The sequence below is a fragment of the Rhipicephalus microplus genome, chromosome X (genome assembly GCF_043290135.1).
Source record: "Rhipicephalus microplus isolate Deutch F79 chromosome X, USDA_Rmic, whole genome shotgun sequence".
NCBI classification, from domain to species: domain Eukaryota; kingdom Metazoa; phylum Arthropoda; class Arachnida; order Ixodida; family Ixodidae; genus Rhipicephalus; species Rhipicephalus microplus.
In genome coordinates, this window is record NC_134710.1 from 371887708 (window position 1) to 371907335 (window position 19628).

Genomic DNA, 19628 nt, shown 5'->3' on the forward strand with positions numbered 1-19628 from the left:
GCATAATGCAGTAAGGTTTCTCGGTGCCCGCGACCCCTACGATAAACTCCGCGACCGCGAGCTGCGTGCGGTACTGTAAAGCAGTGCACGCTGGAACATGGTTCTGCACAACGAAGCCGCAGTGATCGGCGACCAAGCGCGTTCAGGTATTCGCTTATTAAAAGCGTGCAGTAGGCCTAAAGTGACGCTACACCACACACATACTCGAGCAGATAACCGGGGATTCTTACTGTGATAAGGCTTTTCGTTGGCGATAAGTCATACCAGCACATTTACGGGTAGTCACCACTTCACCCTTGTTTTTCTTCCAACAATTACTCGCAATGTCATTGCCACAAATACATAGAAATCGGAAAAACCTATTGGCTGATCTCCGCACTTATCAACACGACGGAAAACCGTTCACGGTATATTATGGCGTCTGCAAGTTCAGCGACGCAGTAAAGTTTAGTGGCGCAACATGTTAGCGCAGTACCCAGTTAGTACGCACTAACCGGCAATCACTAACTGGTATATGCATAAGCCGAACACTACGGCTTAAGCGGTGCACAAATGCATTAGTCTCTATGAGACTCGGTTGAAGATTTGTTGCAACTACGTCTTAACCGTTAGTATGCTTAAAGTGGGTATGCACTAACGAGGTTTGACTGTAGTTATTTAGATCTTACATTTATACTGGGGCCATATGAGCCTCTAATGACTGATAACCGTAAATTTTTAGTGGCAGAAAAAGTGTGTTCACAAAGAGCTGTAGTTTGCATATTGTCATGGTAGAAATTGATGGCTATGCAGCTAGGTTAATTTAAAACTAATTATATGTTTTAAATCAGCATAAAAGCGAATTCACCCAGCAAAGATTCCATTGCCCTATACTACACATTGAAAAAATTGTTTTAATAGCATCTCCCCTTAATGAACTATTAAACAGAAGTAAAAATAACCGACTCTCAATCTCAATTACTCTTTTTTTTCTTTTTCCTTCTTTTAGCTCTATCTCTTTTCGGGCAACCTGGCCATCAGCATGGGCATGGCTGTCATTTTCTATCTTGCCTTTGAGGCACCCTTTCGGAGACTGGGCAAAGACTTCATCGAAAAGTTGCTTGGGTGCAACCTCAGAGCAGCGGTGCCTACTGCCATGCTACCACATGTGAACGACAGCCATTGTAGCAACAGCAGCAACAACACCATCAAGAAGGGCGAATCATGTCGAAACACGGTAACGGCGAACAGCACCCTGGACATGCCCGTGAGAAATGGTGATGTACCCCAGGAAAAAATTGGAGACGCATCTGTGCACCTCTGAAGTGTCTCGCTGTCCTGCCAAGGTGTGGAAATCAAGTCTGTGAATTGTGATTTCCAAGTGAACTCTGGCTGCATGTGTGTGTGCTGGGGACAGTTACAAACTTGTCACATCTGCAACTTCCTGCCAGTAGGAGGAAACAAAGGTTTATAGCAATAAGACATCTGTGAATTCTTAGGCACAAATGCTCATACTTGTTAGTTCAAGAAATGCGATGTTGCACAGGCCTAAGGTTGCTGAACAGCCATCCAAGGATCTAGAAGCTGAGGGACAACGTAGCTATGGAGACCAGTACTGCAACAAACAAAATGGCAAGCCGCCTGTCTGCAGTCCTACTGATAACTTCTGCCTAAATATACTATGCTTGTGAATACTTGAAGAAGTACACCGCCTTCAACAAGTCCAGGCACCCGGTGACTGCTCTACAAGTGATTGAACCCCCCATGCTCTGGAGACCCTTTTCAGTTCTGGGTTGCAAACATGAAGCTAACTAGCAGCACAACTTCAATGTTCAGAGCAATGCATTTTTGTAGGTGGCAGCAGGACTAGTTGTCATTTCCTTCGTCATAGCTTCATTGCTACCAATTTTTATTGATTTATGTCACGTGGCTGGCAGACCGCCAAATGCACCAAATTGCTCATTCCACCACAAGCTAGAGTCTGTATTTCCAGTCAGCTCAATGAAAGTAGTGCCTGCCCCTGAAGCACGAAAGAACATCACCCAACCCATCAGCAAAAGTTTGGGCATCACAGTTGGCTGTTCTATAGACAGACATTGGGCACCTAGATCTCAGATGCACAATCATGCACGCTTCATTTTGAGTATAGCAGCAGACCAATTTTTGCCCCTCTGCTGTGTACACATATTGCCCACTCAAAATGTGCGGAGAGAACATACTGCATTGCAGAGTGTGCGCTTTAATATATGTGCCATGAACAGGTGTATGTGTGAATACTTTCAGCAGCTAGTGTAAGCATAGTTACACAATCTACAGTACTTTTCTTTTTTTTCTACCAGAACAACAGCAGATACTGGGTATGTACAGAGTACTTGATCCCTTAAACTCCTACAGTCTCAACTTGTGATGTAGAAACTTCACATATACTATACACAACTGTATTGTTATAAGAAACACTTCATGTATATGATAATCTTGCTGCCACTTTCACTGTGGTGTAGATTCACTACAAGTTGGAACAGAATGTGCACGGTAGCCAACATATTTCAATTTCCAAAATACTTCACAGTAATAGAATCACTCTGATCTACTCTGCTCTCTCCTTGCCTATAAAAGTTACACCTATCATTTTCATCCCTCTCTACGTTGTACTCAATTTAGGCTGAACCCTCTTTGTAAGTCTCCAGGTTTCTGCTCTATAGGTAAGCACCGGCAAGAAGCAGCTGTAATATGCCTTGTCCTTGAGGGATAGTGGTAATCTATCACTCATAATTTGAGAGTGCCTACCAAATGTGCTCCACCCCATTCTTGTTTTTCTAGTTACTTAACCCTCATATCATGTGACATCATATTTGAAATTAAGAAGAGGAAATGGACAGGAGCAGGGAGTGTAGTGCATAGGCAGGATAGCCGCTGGTCGTTAGGAAAACTGACTGGATTCCCAGAGAACGCAAGTAGGTTAGGGGGGGATAGAAAGTTAGGTGGGTAGATGTGATTGAAAAGTTTGTGGGTATAAAGTGGGAGCAGCAGGCACAGGACTAAGTTGACTGGTGGAACATGGGAGAGGCCTCTGTCCGGAAGTGGACGTAGTCAGGCTGATGAATATGATGATGAATAGGATCACGCTGAGACTACAGTACAAACACGATATTTCTCATATAGTTAGCTCATACATCGTTATTCTTTTGTGCTTTCTCAAATTATCTATGATTTCATCTACCCAGGTGAAAATATTTCAACTGGTGTAGGGAGGTTTATTAAACGAACCTAACGGAGAGGCGGAAGACCGGTGACAGGACAAGGAAAGATGGTAATGCTCGAGTGCCGATCCTGTGTGCTTTTATCGGTGATGATGCTTGTAGTTCCCTGGTGTTGTCATCATTCCTTCATTATAATTGCCCCTAACAAGAAAGATGAAGCCATTCTGGCAATCTAACCTGGCAGCAGAGCGAGTGGGTCGAAGTACGGCTTCAAGCGGTCTACGTGAACAATGTCGTGTCCACGCCGGCGATGGTTAGCGAGCGGCGTAAGCATTTAAATGGCGCAATTGATGGGTGATGTGCGTTCTACCACGTGGTGGGGACTATGGTAATTTGAAAGTAGCTTGGTAGACAAACCGGGTGCAGAGGGTGGTACATACAGCCATATAAGGGTTCAAAGGGAGAACTTTGCGGCAGGAGGGTGGTCGTAATCGCGGCCCTCTTTCTGGCGTTGCTGGTCGGCCGCAGTAAACTGCTTCGCTAGTTGGCGACATTCTTCGGCGTGACGGGCGGCTTCGGACACAGTCATGCACTCAGATGTACCTGGTGCGTATGGCAGCAAAGTGTCAGTTGTATGCGATGGTTGACATCCGTATAGAAGGAAGAATGGAGAAAAGCCAGTGGTGACTTGGGTAGCGATGTTTTACGCGTGGGTCGCAAAAAGAAGAGCCAAGTCCCAGTTCGTTTGGTCAGATGCAACATGCATCGTGAGCATGTCACCCAGGGTCCAATTAAACCGCTCAGTCAAGCCATTTCTCTGAGGGTGGTAAGCAGTACTCATCCAGTTTACAATATGGCACTGGTGGAGAAGTGCTTGAATTCCGTCAGAGAGAAATACACGGCCCCGGTCACTGAGGAGTTCGCGAGGAGGGCCATGACGTAGCACGAAACGGTTGATGATGAAAGCTGCGACGTCCTGAGCAGTCGCAGTAAGAAGAGCACCGGTTTCGGCATACTGTGTCAGGTGATCCACAGCAACAACAGCCCACCGGTTACCTGCCGTGGTCAATGGCAGTGGTCCATAGAGATCAATTCCGACTCAATCGAATGGGCAGTCGGGGAACACAAGTGGCTGTAGTGGAGCTGCACCTGGATGTAGTGGCTCTTTCCATCGCTGAAACTCGTGGAAGCCGCGAATAAATTGTCGAACAAAGGTAAACATCCCACGCTAGTAGTGCCGCTTCCATAAACGTTCGTAGGTCTTGAAGACACTTGCGTGAGCACATTGCAGGTCGGAGTGAAATGATGCACAGATTGTAAAAAGCAGCTTTCAGGGAATAATGAGCAGCTACTTCCTGCCATCTGGTGAGTAATTGTGCAGGTACAAGAGGCCACCTCGAATGGTGAAGTGCGAAGCGTGGCGTCGCATTGCTCGAGTGGTTGGAAGTGTTGGCACCTCAGATAAAACGTCCGGAAGCAAAGTTGTCTATGGATCATCGCACTGTGCAGAGGACATTGTGTCGATGTCACCGTGTGTTCTATAGAGAATATGGAGGCAGCCTTACTGGGCAGTGGTGATCCCGAGAGTGCATCAGCGTCGGCATGTTGGTGGCTGGAACGGTACACGACGCAGATGTCGTACTCTTGAAGTCCCAGAGCCCAACGACCAAGGCGACCTGATCGATCCTTCAGCTATGACAACCAACGTAAGGCGTAATGGTCTGTAACTACAGTAAACGTGCAGCCATATAAATATGGGCGAAACTTGGCAAGCACCCAAAGTATGACCAAGCACTCCTTCTCGGTAACACTGTAGTTTACTTCAGCCTTGGTGGGCGTTCTGCTGGCTTATGCGACGATATACTCAGGGGATCCAGGCTTGCGTTGAGCGAGAACTGCACCAAGACCGACACCGCTGGCGTCTGTATGGATCTCAGTTGCAGCCATGGAATCATACGGGTGCAATATAGGCGGTGATGTCAGGAGACAGCGAAGAGTGACAAGAGCGTAATCACACTCAGAAGACCACGACGAGATGTCGTTGGCACTGCTTAAAATTTGGGTCAAAGGGGAAATTATGAAGGCAAAGTTGCCCGAAAACCGACGAAAGTATAGGATCACAATCCTACGAAGCTGCGTAACTGTTTTACAGTCGTCGGTTTGGGTTATTCAGCGACAGCGCGTAGTTTAGCCGTGTCGGGAATAACGCCATACTTTGATACGATGTGACCAAGAATAGTGAGCTTCTGAGCAGCAAAGTGGCATTTCTTGAGATTCAGTTGGAGCTGAGCGTTCTTCAGACACGTGAGGACATGTTTCAAGCGTACAAGGTGTGTTGTGAAATCGGGTGCAAAGACGACGATATTGTCGAGGTATCAGAGGCATACATTCCACTTCAAACCCCGCATAATCGAGTCCATCATCCACTCAAATGTGGTCGGCACACTGCAAAGGCGCAAAGGCATGAACTCATATAGCCAGTACGGTGTCATGAAGGCTGTTTTTGGATGATTAGAATCTGCTAAGGAAACCTGCCAGTACCCCAAACGCAAATCTAACCATGAAAAAAACCTCGGAACCTTGTAAGCAATCAAGGGCGTCATCAATCCTAGGCAAAGGGTACACGTCTTTGCGAGTAATCTCATTTAAGCGCCACTAATACACGCAGAAGCGAATTGAACTATCCTTCTTCTTAACAAGAACGACAAGTGATGTCCATAGACTTTGGGAAGGTCGGATAACGTCGCGCTTGAGCATATCGTCAACCTGTGATAACCTGACGTTCGGCGGCGTAAACACGGTATGGTTGCTGTGATACTGGCGCGTTGGAACCTGTGTCAATGTAGTGAAATAGACGGGAAGGTCGGCCAAAAGTTGATTAAGCAACGTCAAAGGATTTACGGAACTGGTAGAGCAGCTGGAGAAGCTCAGATCGTTAGGATGGCGATAGTCCGTCGGTGATCGATGAATTGAAGAGCTCGAAGGGAGTACATTGGAAGGGTTGAGGGCACTGATTGCATCGCAGTCACCGGCACAATGTGGCGGCATGGTTAAAATTTATTCTTTGTCAATGACATGCACGTGTCCAAAATATTCACTTTGAAACAGTTTTACGGGAAATGGAAGGGGATTGATGAGGCAGAGAGCACTGTTGCCTTCAAAAAAGGAGAGGGCTGAATAAAGCAAAACAAGTTACTTTTGACTAAGCGAGAGGCTTGATCGTTCAAAGGATGCAGCTTCGTCCTTAATGCCATCACAGAACATGGGGAGCAACACAGCTGCTGTCGGAGGAATTTCAGCGCCTTCTTTGACGGCGAGTTTGTGTACGGTGGGCTCAATGTGGTTGGTTGGTTTGTCGTAAAATGGGAACAGTTCTAGTTCACATCTTGCACAATCAATAACGGCGTGGTTACGCGATAAAAAATTCCATCAAGTATAAAGTCAGGTGGGCATGATGAGAGAACAATAAAATCAACAATGTAGTGGTCCTTCGCGATGATCAGTCAGACAGTACAGGTGGCTACAGGCCGAACAAGTTCCGCATTCGCTGTTTACAAGGACATCATATCAAGAGGTGTAGTCACTTTTCGGAGCTTGCGGAATAGTTTGGCGTCTATCACGGAAACGGCCGCACTGGTATCAACTAGAGCATATGCCTGAGTACCTTCTACAAAAAACTTCAACAATATTTGATGGCAATGTTTGAGAACTTGCAAGCATTTGAATAGCGCAGTTCTTGCCTCCTGAGCGGTGGCTGTTAGTTTTCCTCGAGTTCAGGTGCTGGCCAATGATGGGTGACAGGGAGCGACGACGGGGTGAAGGTGAGCAACCAGACAGAGTTCACGGATATTCGCGTAAAGACGAGCTTCACTGAGGATCCGAATTTTGTAAACGAGATGGAGGAAGGTTCATGAAGCTGTTCTCTGCCCGGGTGTCTGTGTATCCCGGCACGCGACGACGGCAGTACCGGGCTTTATTGGGCGAACCTAATAGACAGGCAGATAAATCGGAGATAGCCACAGGACGAGAAAAGATGGTGGTGCTCGAGCGCCGATCTCGTGGTGCGTTTCTCTGTGATGATGCTTGCGGTTCCCTGGTGTTGTCATAATTCCTTCATCATACTGCGAACATCTGGGACCAGCTTGAGTGTTTTATGGTCAAATTTTCAGTGGGGACCAGTTGCCAGTGGGTTGCAACTGCGACCCGTTGGCAACTGGTCCTCACTAAAAATTTGACCATAAGCTACATGAACTGGTCCCAGTTGAGACCAACTGGCAACTGGTCCCCACAGGTAATTTGACTATCAACCACTTGAACTGGTCCCAATAGTTTCCAGTTGCCAGTGGACCCCTGCGGTTTATATAGACAAGGAAGCTTGGCATTGAAATTGGACTTCATTTATTACAACCTTTGCAGATTGAGTGTATGGGGGCTGTCAATCATCTTGATTGCTTCCTTGGATATGTGGCAGACGCTCCCTATTTCATAGATCTCGTGCATACGAAACCATCGGAAAGAAATTTTTACATGGTTAACCAAACTGTACTTACTACTTCATACATGCAATACTTCCAGAAATTAAATTTCATCTTATTAGAAAATCGTAAAGCCGTTATTACTATCAACCAAAACACGAGTACTATAGACATATTCTATGTTTTTAAGCACGGTAGGCGCTGAATGACATCATGGCACGTTGGCTCCGCCCAGTCGTCCCAGCTGAAAGCGCGCCACCAGTCACAATGGACACGTCACGACGAGCGACGCAGGTGCTCAAGCTGCCTTCGAGAACAGCACGTCGGGACGCCTCTCGCATGTTGCCAGGCAGCGGCTGCAACGGAGAAAGTTGCAGTCGCTCTAGAGGGGTTCTGAAATGAACATTTGCGCAATGTTGACGTGTAGCTCTAGCTTGAGAACCTTATCAAATATTGAGGTACCTTAGCTGCGGAAATGTAGCTCATTTGCGAAATATCATGGTCGTTGCTGCAGCCTACATCACGCATGCACACTTGAATTTTTAATAATGCAAGGACAGACCCAGTGCAGCAAGAAGCGAGTACAATATGCAAATATGTGCTGTAAAAATACGTGGCCATGAATCATTACGGTAAATCCTCACATATAATAAATAAACCGGAGAAGTTATTCATGCAAATCACCAGAATGACCTCGGCAACACTTTCATCCGCAACACGCTTGCGATAATGCTTCAACAACATGCTGGACAATGCGGTAACATACTTGTAAGATCCGCGGCTCAATTCGTTTGCTCAAGCCAACACCGCGTACGATTGGGCAAGTTTCTTGTGTGATGTTTTTATGTGAATTTACCCAGACGTGAAAATGTACTGAAGTGCACTAAAGCCAGAACAGGGCACTTGTGTCAGGTGTGTCATCGTAGCCGCATATAGTCACGAAAAAGTATAGTTTTAGTCATCCTTTCGTACGCTGCTACTTTAATTAACCTTACCCACGCAGACACATGTCTTCGACAGTTGGCTCGATGACTCAGTGACACCTTCAGTTCACGTCAGTATGGCGATATCATTTTGACGTGTCGAAGACATTTGCTGTTGTATCAACAATGGCAACTGTAAAAAGTACCTTGCATTTGATAATGCTATTTAGAACGTTAACGGGCTTTGAGGTAAACGTGCTTGATACGCCTCCACGGCTTAATAAAAAAGCGCAATTTCATGGCTTATTTCTACGTTTGAAAGAGCTAATCGCTTTTTATGGGTAAGCCGCTCCAAAACATGCCTCGCCGCGGTGGTCTAGTGGCTAAGGTACTCGGCTGCTGACCCACACGTCACGGAATGAAATCCCGGCTGTGGCGGCTGCATTTCCGATGGAGGCGGAAATGCTGCAAATCCGTGTGCTCAGATTTGAGTGCACGATAAAGAACCCCAGGTGATCAAAATTTCCCAAACCCTCCACTATGACGTCCCTCATAACCATATTGCCGCGACATTTTGCCTTCTTTCAAACAACGCACCCATCACCGCGCGCACAGGGACACACATGCGCGCCGTCTCGTGTTGCGCAGAGACGATGATTGCACGACCACCCAGCTGGACCCAGCCTATGTGCGCCACGCGCTCGGAACTTCTCTTGGAAAGGAAGAATTAAAAAGGCAGCGGAAGAACATTACTTGGTGTTCGACTGACACGTTCTACGCACGTAATCACTTTGAGTTGTGGGCACAGGTTCACCCTTTTAATAAATACGTTCTATTATACCCCTTAGTCCTTCGACATTGCTACATTTCTGGTGGACGTGCTGGGTACTGAATGGAAGCCCTAAGAACGCAAGACGTAGACCCGACCACCAGCAAGTTGGTCTTGTGGAACTGACACCTGTGCATCAGAGGACCAGTCGCCGTCTTCGAGGTGACTCACCAGAATTAAGTCGACTCCACTTCACGCTGAGCGGACCTAAGTCAATGAACGCCACCACCATGACAAGCCAGGTAACACCGGCACACGTGGTGATCAATCAGCCTCACCAGCCACTAGTATTTCATGGCGACTCGTATGAAGACGCAGAAGATTGGCTGAACCTCTTTGAGAGAGTGGCAAGTTTGAACGGTTGGGATGAGAGAGAGAAGCTCCGCCACGTATACTTTGCATTGGAGGACTTTGCAACGACGTGGTATGAGAAACATGAAACCTCCTTTACTACCCGGGATGAATTTCGGTGACACGCTCTGGCTACTTATGCCAGCACGGAGCGCAAAGAAAAGGCGCAGGCTGCGCTTGAAACCAGAAACCAACTCACCAACGAAAGTGTCGCAATGTACATCGAAGACATCATCCGCCTGTTCCAAGTGCGCAGATTCTCATATGACTGAAGATGAGAAGCTGCACCACCTCATGCGTGGGGTGAAGCAAGAGCTATTCGCTCTTCTCGTCCGCAACCCACCACGAACAGTTGCTGAGTTTCATACGGAAGTGACAGCCATCGAGAAAACGCTAGAACAGCGGGCTCGACAGTAAAATCGCAGATTCTCATATGACTGAAGATGAGAAGCTGCACCACCTCATGCGTGGGGTGAAGCAAGAGCTATTCGCTCTTCTCGTCCGCAACCCACCACGAACAGTTGCTGAGTTTCATACGGAAGTGACAGCCATCGAGAAAACGCTAGAACAGCGGGCTCGACAGTAAAATCGAGACATAAACTACGCACCTGCCTGTGTCTTCTCTGGGGGCCAGTGAAGTGACATGGACACTTTGCGAGAACTCATCAGATCGGTGATCAGAGAAGAGCTCAGCAAGTTTCAAGCACCTCACACTACAGCAACACTCTCTGTAGTCGACGTAGTACGAGATGAACTGAGGCAGATATTTACGCAAGCCGGAGCGTGAGCCACAGCCGATCCAACGCATCCCAACGTATCTCTGAAATACTCAGACAACCCGCGGCGCACAGTAATGCAGCAGTTGCGATGGCCGCTCCTTACCCACAGACGGTACGCAGCGCACCTTGTCCAGTAGAACCAACGGCTACCTACCTGCCACGAGCCTGTAGTGTAGCTCGCTACTTGGATCGAAGGCCCTGGAAAAGTGATATCTGGCGTGACCATGAGCGCAGGCCTCCCTGTTTCCGTTGCGGGAAAGCAGGTCACCTGTATAGGTTCTGCCCTTACTGACAGGCAGGATTCAGGGGCTTTCCGTTGTACGCACCATGCCCTCAAAACGGTGAACGGCCAACGGAGATCGAAGGGTATACTTGTCCGCGCACCAGAGCCCACTCACTCCACGCCAACATCAGCCAAGAGTGCCGTCGCCCAGGCGTTACCGATCACCCAGCCCACGTGCTTCTTCCGCATGGTCTGCCCACCATTCTACAAGCCCACACCCGGAAAACTGAAGCAAGCGACCTGTGGAGGTGAGGCCGCTGATGACTACAGTTGCGAAGATCCTCCATCACGTTTTCAAGGTGACGATGCTATGTTTACAGAGGATAAGCACAGCAGTGCGAAGATTACTTCAGATTTGTGGTTGAAAATAGACGGTACGAGCTGAATGATTTAGTTGACACTGGCGCTGATTAGTAGGTAATTAGTCACAAGTTGGCAAAGAAACTGAAAAAAGTTGTGACAAAGTGGAGTGGGGCACGGATACGCACGGCAGGTGGCCATACTATTACGCCGCTTGGCAGATGCACCTCAAGGCTCGAAATAAGAGGCTTTACTTACGTTGCTGACTTCATCGTACTGCCGGACTGTTCAAGGGAGCTTATATTAGGAATGGATTTTCTGCAAGCCAATGGATCCATAATTAATCTGCGCAGATCAAGTGTAACACTTTCGACCGAGCAGGCCATACATGTCGGTGGAGAAATCGAAAAAGCGACGTCTTACTACTCTGCGCGTTGTTGATGATGACGTCACAGTGCCACCACGCTGTAGTGTAATGGTGCTTGTCGAAAATAAGTCATTCGGTGACCACGAAGGAATAGCGGATGAAAATATAGGGCTCTTTTAAAACAAAAGATTTTGCATGGCGACGAGTCTTATTCACTTATCGAATGGCCGCTCAGTTGTCCTGCTACAAATTTCGGGAATAAATGTCAGCACATCGCGCAAGTTATGGCTATCGCCTATTTCCACGAGTTCTGCATGGCGACCAAACTATGCAGCTTAGCAACAACGACAACCACTCCACAAGAAACCTGCAACATCGACGCATCAGTTAACGTCAACCATAGGCTCCCAGAATGTCAAAAAAAACGAATGTTTGCCCTTATAAAACAATTTTCAGACTGCTTTTCAACGTCCTCTAAGGTGTGACGTACGGCTATTGCAAAACACAGGATTTTAACAAAAGAAGCTATAGGAGACTGATTTGCCAGCTCCCATATCGAGTATCACAAAAGGAAAGAGACGCCATCAAGAAACAAGTGAAGGAGATGCTTTCAGAATACGCGATCCAGTCTTACAGCAGTCCTGGAGTTTCCCGTAGTGCTTGTTAAAAAGAAAGATAACACCATTCAATTCTGCGTAGACTATTGTAAAGTGAACAGCGTAACCAAACTGGATGTATACCCTTTGCCGCATATCAATGCTACACTCGATCGACTATGGAGTGCAAAATACTTCTCCTCCTGTGATCTCAAAAGCAGATATTGGCAAATTGAGGTGGATGAGCGTTACCGTGAAAAGACGGCATTCATAACCCCAGACGGCCTCTACGAATTTAAAGCGCTTTCATTCGACCTGTGCCCAGCGCCAGTGACGTTTCAGAGAATGATAGACGTTGTCCTCGCGGGACTGAAATGGCAGTCCTGCTTGCTGTACTTGGATGACGTTGTCGTATTTTCCGCTACATTTGACCAACATCTAGAGCAACTCCGCACAGTATTAAAAGCCATTGGTTGAGCACACTTCATCATCAAGCCAGAAAAAATGCCACTTCGGTTTCCAAGAGCTGCGATTCCTCGGACACGTCGTCAGCTCCAAAGGCATTTGTTCAGATCCCGAAAAGGCAGTTGCTATCATGAAGTTCCCGACACCCAGAGACAACAAGTCAGTACGTCGCTTCCTGGGTTTATGTCGTACTATCGGCGATCTGTGGAATATTTTTCGAACATTGCTGAACCACTTACTAATCTAACAAAAGACGATGTGCCCTTTATGTGGAAAAGTGAATAACAGGAAGCATTTGATGAGTTAAGAACATGCCTGGAAGCCTCTTCAATCCTCGCCCACTTCGATGAGACTGCGGAAACTGAAGTTCACACTGATGCGAGTAACGTCGGTCTCGGAGTTATTCTAGTCCAGCGGCGAAATGGCCGAGAAAAAGTTCTAGCGTATGCCAGCCGCAAGCTTTCGAAAACTGAGACAAAATACTCTGCAACCAAAAAAGTGTGTCTCGTGGTCATCCTGGTCATAAGTAAATTTCGACCATACCTCTACGGTAGACTATTCCGAGCCGTCAGTGACCACCATTGCCTGTGTTGGCTGGCCGATCTTAAGGATCCCTCTGGCTGACTAGCAAGACGGAGCCTTAGGCTACAAGAGTACGATATTATTGTGGTATACAAATCTGGGAAAAAGCACAGCGATGCCGACTGCCTGTCACGCGCTTAAGTGGAGACGTGTGAGCCGGAGGAAGAAAACTTTCTGGTTCTAGGCGTCGTCCAGGCATCACAAATTGCCCAATAACAACTTAAGAACACCGTTATGCTGCCGCTTATACAGCGTCTCCAAGGACTCAACGTTAGTCCCGCGCACTTTATCCAGAAGGCTCTCTTTGTTCTGTCTTCGAGAAGGTGTCCTTTACAAGAGGAACATCGACCCCAATAGTGACAAATTTTTTACTCGTTATACCTGCACCTTTACGAAACGAGATTCTACACGCGTGTCATGATGAGTCAACATCCGGACATATGGGTATCAGCCGTACATTCACCAGAATTCATCTAAAATACTACTGGCCAAAGCTGTTAGCATCAGTTCAGCACTATGTGAAAACTTGCCGTGAGTGTCAAAGACGCAAAACTCCATCCGTGAAACTAGCAGGCCTCCTCCAGCCAATAGAACTGCCGGATGCCCCATTCCAACAAGTCGGTATGGATCTCCTAGGCACGTTTTCGACATCGACTGCACGCAAGAAGTGGATAGTCGTAGCCACAGACTATCTCTCTCGTAACGCTGAGACAGACTCGCTGTACAGTGCAACAGTTCTTGACGTTGCCAAGTTCTTCATGAATAACATAGTCCTCAGGCATGGTGCACCCAGCGTCGTAATTACAGATAGTGGCATAGCTTTTACTGCAGTCCTAATCAAATGTTTTATGCAAATGACCCATACAGACCAGAGAAGAACTACGGCATACCATCCTCAAATGGCCTAACGGAGCGCCTGAACAGAACTTTGACTGATATGCTTTCAATGTATGCTGACGTCGAACATACACTGTGGCATGAAATATTGCCCTACATCACATTCGCATATAATACAGCCGTTCAAGAAACAATGCGAGTGACACCATTCGAACGTGTATTCAGCCTAACAGTCACCACTCCACTGGATGCCATGTTACCACTGAATGATGAAAGCAGCAATCCACCTGGCCTAGACGACTTCTTGCAAATATCCGAGGAAGCATGACAGATGGAGAGATACAGAATGCGCCGCCAACCGCGTATCGACTCCTACCAGTACAATCAGCGTTGTACCGAAGCGCATTATCATCCCGGTGACAAAGTATGTATATGAACCCTAGTGCGTCGCCGTGGACTTTCTGAAAAACTTCTTAGCCAATACTTCGGCCCTTACGAAGTACTCTAACGTGTAAGCGATGTAACGTACCAATTTAGATTCGCTATACACGGGAGCTCAAAACGCCGCAAACCTACAGAGGTTGTAGATGTAGTCTGTATGAAGCCTTACTACGAGAGATCATCGGAAAACCAGTGACGCCTACCAGGAAGCTATTCATTGCCTGACGCATCGGGACTATCCGTATGAGGAGGGGGATCACGCCGCGACATCTTGCCTGCATTGAAACAATGCGCCCATCACCGCGCGCACAGGGGCACACATGCGCGCCGTCTTGTGTTGCGCCGAGACTATGATGGCACGAGCACCCAGCTGAACCCGGCTGATGTGCGCCGCGCACTCGGGACTTCTCTTGGAAAGGAAGAAGAAGGCAGCGGAAGGACATCTTTGGTGTTCGACTGACACGTTCTACGACCATAGTCATTCTGAGTTGTGGGCATTGGTTCGCCCTTTTAAAAAATACGTTTTATTATACCCCCGAGTCCTTCAACATTGCTATAATATGGTGGTTTTGGGACGTTAATGAACACATACCAATCAATTGCTCCAAACCATGACCGGTGAAGCAGCGTCGAAGGCAAAATCTCGCGTTTCCCAGCTGTGGCTGATCGGCCACGGTTTGTCGTCGTCAGAAAACTAAAAAAATAAAATTTGGTCCAACTTTCTTGTGCCTTTCTGTGCAAATCGCCGTGAAAGTTTGTCGGTGCAACACTCTTTCTACTTTGCACGGGGACAAACAGCGCACGCACCAGCGCGGAAAAGACAGCAGCAACTGCGGTAGGCATCGGGACTTTTAACTACCAAGCGAAACCAAACGCCCGACAACAGCGCCACCGCATTTTCGTGACGTGTTTTCGGTAGGATTTGCCTATGGTCACAATTACGGACGCCTCCTGTAAGCAGAAACTGTGGCTCTTAATTCGCACCTCTTACTACGTGACTCGATTGATGACTATACCATTGTGAGATATTTTTATGGAGCGATCATAGTTGAGCTTGCGATTGAAGTTATCAACAAATCCCTCTTCCATACAGTCAACAACGATTCTGAATAATTGCGCACATCTTTATTGTACATATCAGTAAAAGGTACAGATCACCACAGTATAATTTACAACCTTGCACTAAACAATAAATTGTGTCATGTATAATTCGGAATTTTAATTCCTATAGAATTCTCATAAATGTCACTGTACATTAATTTGTAAAGATCACCTCTTAGTCTATTCTGATTTTTAAACTGCCAAGCTTATCTCCGCGGCAAAAAAAAAAAAAAAAAAAAAGCTATGGACCATAAAGCCGAAGTTCACACAAAGACAACAAGTGTGAAGATATTTAATTATTGAGCAAGTACGTGCCCTTTTCTAGTACTTCGGGTAGAGCTACAAGCTTGCACGAGTACACTTCATAGTTATTTAGCATGCTGTTGAACACAAGTTTTGCCTGATCGACATTCATAATTTATCACGCCCCAAAACAAATGACAGCGAATCTGCAGCGTGTAAAGGTTTGTTTACAAAGGAACGTTCGATCGTCTCCACTCTCAAAACACTTTGTGTTGCATTATATCATTTGTACATCTTCATTTACTCTAAGAAGAAGACATTAATTACCTTGAAACGGCTGCATTGCGGACAAGGCAGCCAGCCCGGCATTCCGAACACGGTGGGTCCAAAAATCTGTTCGGTCACAGGCAAAAACACTCGTCCGACGATCGGCTGAAGTCGAAAAGTCTTCCGGAGATGAAACAGTCAAGCACTAATCAAAATATTTAATTATGCATGCCATGACTCCATGTTCCTTATTAAGAACAACACACCAGCGCCGCGCTACTGCGCCTGTGGCACGGTAGGTAGCCCTCGCCACATGTGCCGTGCGAAACTGCTCGTCACTGTTCATTGATTAATTGATATGTGGAGTTTAACGACCTAAAACCACCATATAATTATGAGATACGCTGTAGTGGAAGGCTCCGGAAATTTCGACCACCTGGGGTTCTGTAACGTGCACCCAAAACTGAGCACACGGGCCTACAACATTTCCGCCTCCATCGGAAATGCAGCCGCCCCAGCCGGGATTTGAACCCGCGACCTGGGGGTCAGCAGCCGAGTACCACAGCCACTGGACCACCGCGGCGGTGCGTTAAAATTGTTCTGCCTGTGTGCTCCTGTCATTAAATATTGCGAAATATGCGCTTATTAAATCATTTTAGTCTATTTTATATTTAAGGCTCAACATAGTTCACTGTTTTATTCAGTATTTGAGCGTAAGTTTAGACAAGCAGCTACAGTGACTGCTGCCGGCCATTTGGGTAGGACACGAAAGAGGAAGTGGGAGAGAGTGCCAGATGTTTGTGGTAAAACGCGGCTTGTGGTTGTGTACGATGCACGTTAGCGCTGGAGTCTGCAGCATTAGAGGTTGTCGGCAGTATCGGCCGTGGTAGCTACAGGCTCGGCACTGTTTTTTTTTGTTGTTGTTGTTGTTGTTGTTGTTGTTGTTGTTGTTGTTGTTGTTGTTGTTGTTGTTGTTGTTGTTGTTGTTGTTGTTGTTGTTGTTGTTGTTGTTGTTGTTGTTGTTGTTGTTGTTGTTGTTGTTGTTAGGAAGTAATGCACCTGTACAGCACACAAGGCTGTCAAGCGGCCAGTTGAGCTGTAAGTCCCCATTGGCACACAAGGCTGTCAAGTCCCCATTGAGGGCTAGTTGAGCTGTAACTGAAACCAGCTACTAACTGGAACCACTTGCAGCTGGGACCAACTGTTCCCATTGATTCCGAGCTGAAACCAGTTGAGCTGTAACTGAAACCAGTTACTAACTGGAACCACTTGCAACTGGGACCAACTGTTCTCACTTGATTTCCAGCTGAAACCAGTTGACCTGCAACTGGGACCAGTTGATCCCAGTTAATGCCCATTGAAGCCAAATGGATTTCCAGGTACATATTTCACCTGGGTAAGTAGGGGATTCATGCTTTGAGTATTTTAACTAAAGTAATCGCACTAAAGTAGCCTAAAATGAAATTAAAAACTGTTGATGCCTAAATGCAATATTATGTCATGCATAACAATGTCAATGGTACGTGCACTAGTGCAGACTGTTATGGCACACGGGATGAGTCCTGCTACTGGACTAATGAAGCATTCTGCATGGCCCTCATGCCTTCAGAAATATCTCCCCAAGAAACATTGCAAATTCACAGATTAGTATCATCCTATAAAGCCATCCAGAAAATCAGAGACTAAGAAACTTGACTTTTTCTCTTATCCAAAATAATTCCCTAAATAGAGGACGTGTGTGGTGCTTCCTTCTACTATTCTCCTGCATGGCAGTACCAGCAGTGCTCTAAGTTTCTCATCTTCAATGAGCAGCCTATATTGAGCATTTAGGTTTCAGTTTATGAATGCTGCCCTCTACAAAATACAGTTCACTGACAACATTTGTAAGCGAGCCACGTGAGGTAAGTACAAGCACATGTCAACTGCCTAAGCATGTCTGTTCTGCAATGTCATGAGGGCCAAAATTATGCAGGACACCCAAGAATCTTGCACTTCACTGTAAACAGCATTCTAGTGTTTTCCTAAAAATTGTTCATAACCAGTTTTTTTTCTAATATGAAAGCAGGTGTAATCTATTCTGTAATGAGCCACCATGCATACCGTATGTAAATTTCATGTATTGGCTTCTCCTTTTCGAGTGCATCTCGTTCAATTATGCCAGTGCTGGGTGTCGGCCTTTCTGCTGGATGAAGCACGTATATGCAAGTACTGACTTATATGAATGCCTGCTATGGTGCTGCTCTGTTTCATTTTTCAAATGTGTTTATGGCCTCGAAAGTATTAGCACTACATCAGAGCAGATGCACTCAATGTTATGGGCAATTGAAATGTTATAGTGAAGGTGGCAGAAGACTTCTACTCAAAACTATTTAGTTTACAGATGTGTCATATTGTGAAATGGATAAGTGTGTAGCACACTCAACACAGTAAATGAAAAAATGTGAAACAGGCAACACCTGGTGCTTTCATGTTTCTTCGGTCCTCCATGATTATTATTATTACCATACCATTACCATACTGCATACCAGTTCATTCATGATTTAGGAGAGGAAATAAGTAATGTTGACATTTGCATCACCCCTTACTTTAAACATACATGATTGATTAGGAATGTGCAAAAAAGGAAGTTTTTGTTGTTTGTTGATGTCACTTGGGTGCCAGTTAAGCCAGTTGGTTGTGCACACCAGAGCTAATAGTGCACTGCACCCGGCAGAAACTGTGCTCAGACCCACTAATATTCAGACTTTGAAGCATTGCAATGTTGTGAGAAAACTGCCATTCATCAGCTGCATTCAGCCCCAAACATTCATACTCCCATTTTCAGAAGTACTTGTACGGAGTGCTCCTTTTAGATGCGAAGCAGCTCTTTGACTAGCCTGTGCAACGCGCGCTGTCTCTCCGTACTAACGCACCGCGTGCCAGAGGTGTTGGTATAGTGCCTAGTAGGTCACACCGCTGCTGCATGTTGACATCACACTCCACTCGCAGTGCGTGCTTACATCACTCTTTCTCGCCTGCCGCACGCTCGCCGCGGCAACCGCTGCTGCCACCTCTCCAAGCAACCTTGATCGAGTGCCGACGATTGGGGGATGGCTGGCATGTAGTTGTCAGCCGACTTCTCTGGCCCCCTGATATTCGAAAAGGGTTAGCCGAGGTGCGCTGCCGGCTACGTCGGCGGCTTGGTTCGGGCCACCGTCGGTGGCCGAGTGAACGCCGAGCAAGCCAAACACTCGTCAGAGTGAGCAGCCGGCAACACATCGGGCCGACCTAGGTTGTCGAATGACCATAATAAAATAGCGTGTATTTATTTATGGTGGCATAAAATACATTGTTGCCTGATTTTAACTAACATTATCATGTATACGTACCAATATAAACGCCAGTGTGCCTTCTTTAACATTCAGAAACATTACCTGAGATACAGTGAAAGACAATATACCTGTGGTCTTAAGCTCGATTACTTTAACTGGCGGAGACTAGTTGTGCGACAATCTGATTACAATGTATTGGCCAAATAAAAAATTATTAATTATTAGATTCGTACATGAATTTCCCAGGTGAGCGTTTCAACTTTGAGAAATTTTGCGGCAGCCCCGCCGCGGTGGTCTAG

General features: G+C 46.5%; 1 protein-coding gene across 4 annotated transcripts in view; it reads left to right on the top strand.

Annotated features, from left to right (window-relative positions):
• LOC119161079 (nose resistant to fluoxetine protein 6) overlaps positions 1 to 18471 on the top strand; it is a 265186-nt gene extending 246715 nt beyond the window's left edge. For 3 of the 4 annotated variants that reach the window (XM_037413410.2, XM_037413411.2, XM_075879977.1), the window contains one exon: positions 989 to 7780. In XM_037413410.2, the coding sequence (XP_037269307.1) occupies positions 989 to 1303 (315 nt within the window). In that variant the 3' untranslated portion in view covers positions 1304 to 7780. Of the gene's footprint in view, positions 1 to 988 lie in introns of all 4 variants that reach the window. The other variant, XM_075879976.1, reaches the window with a different exon arrangement.
• Positions 18472 to 19628: the final 1157 nt, after the last annotated feature.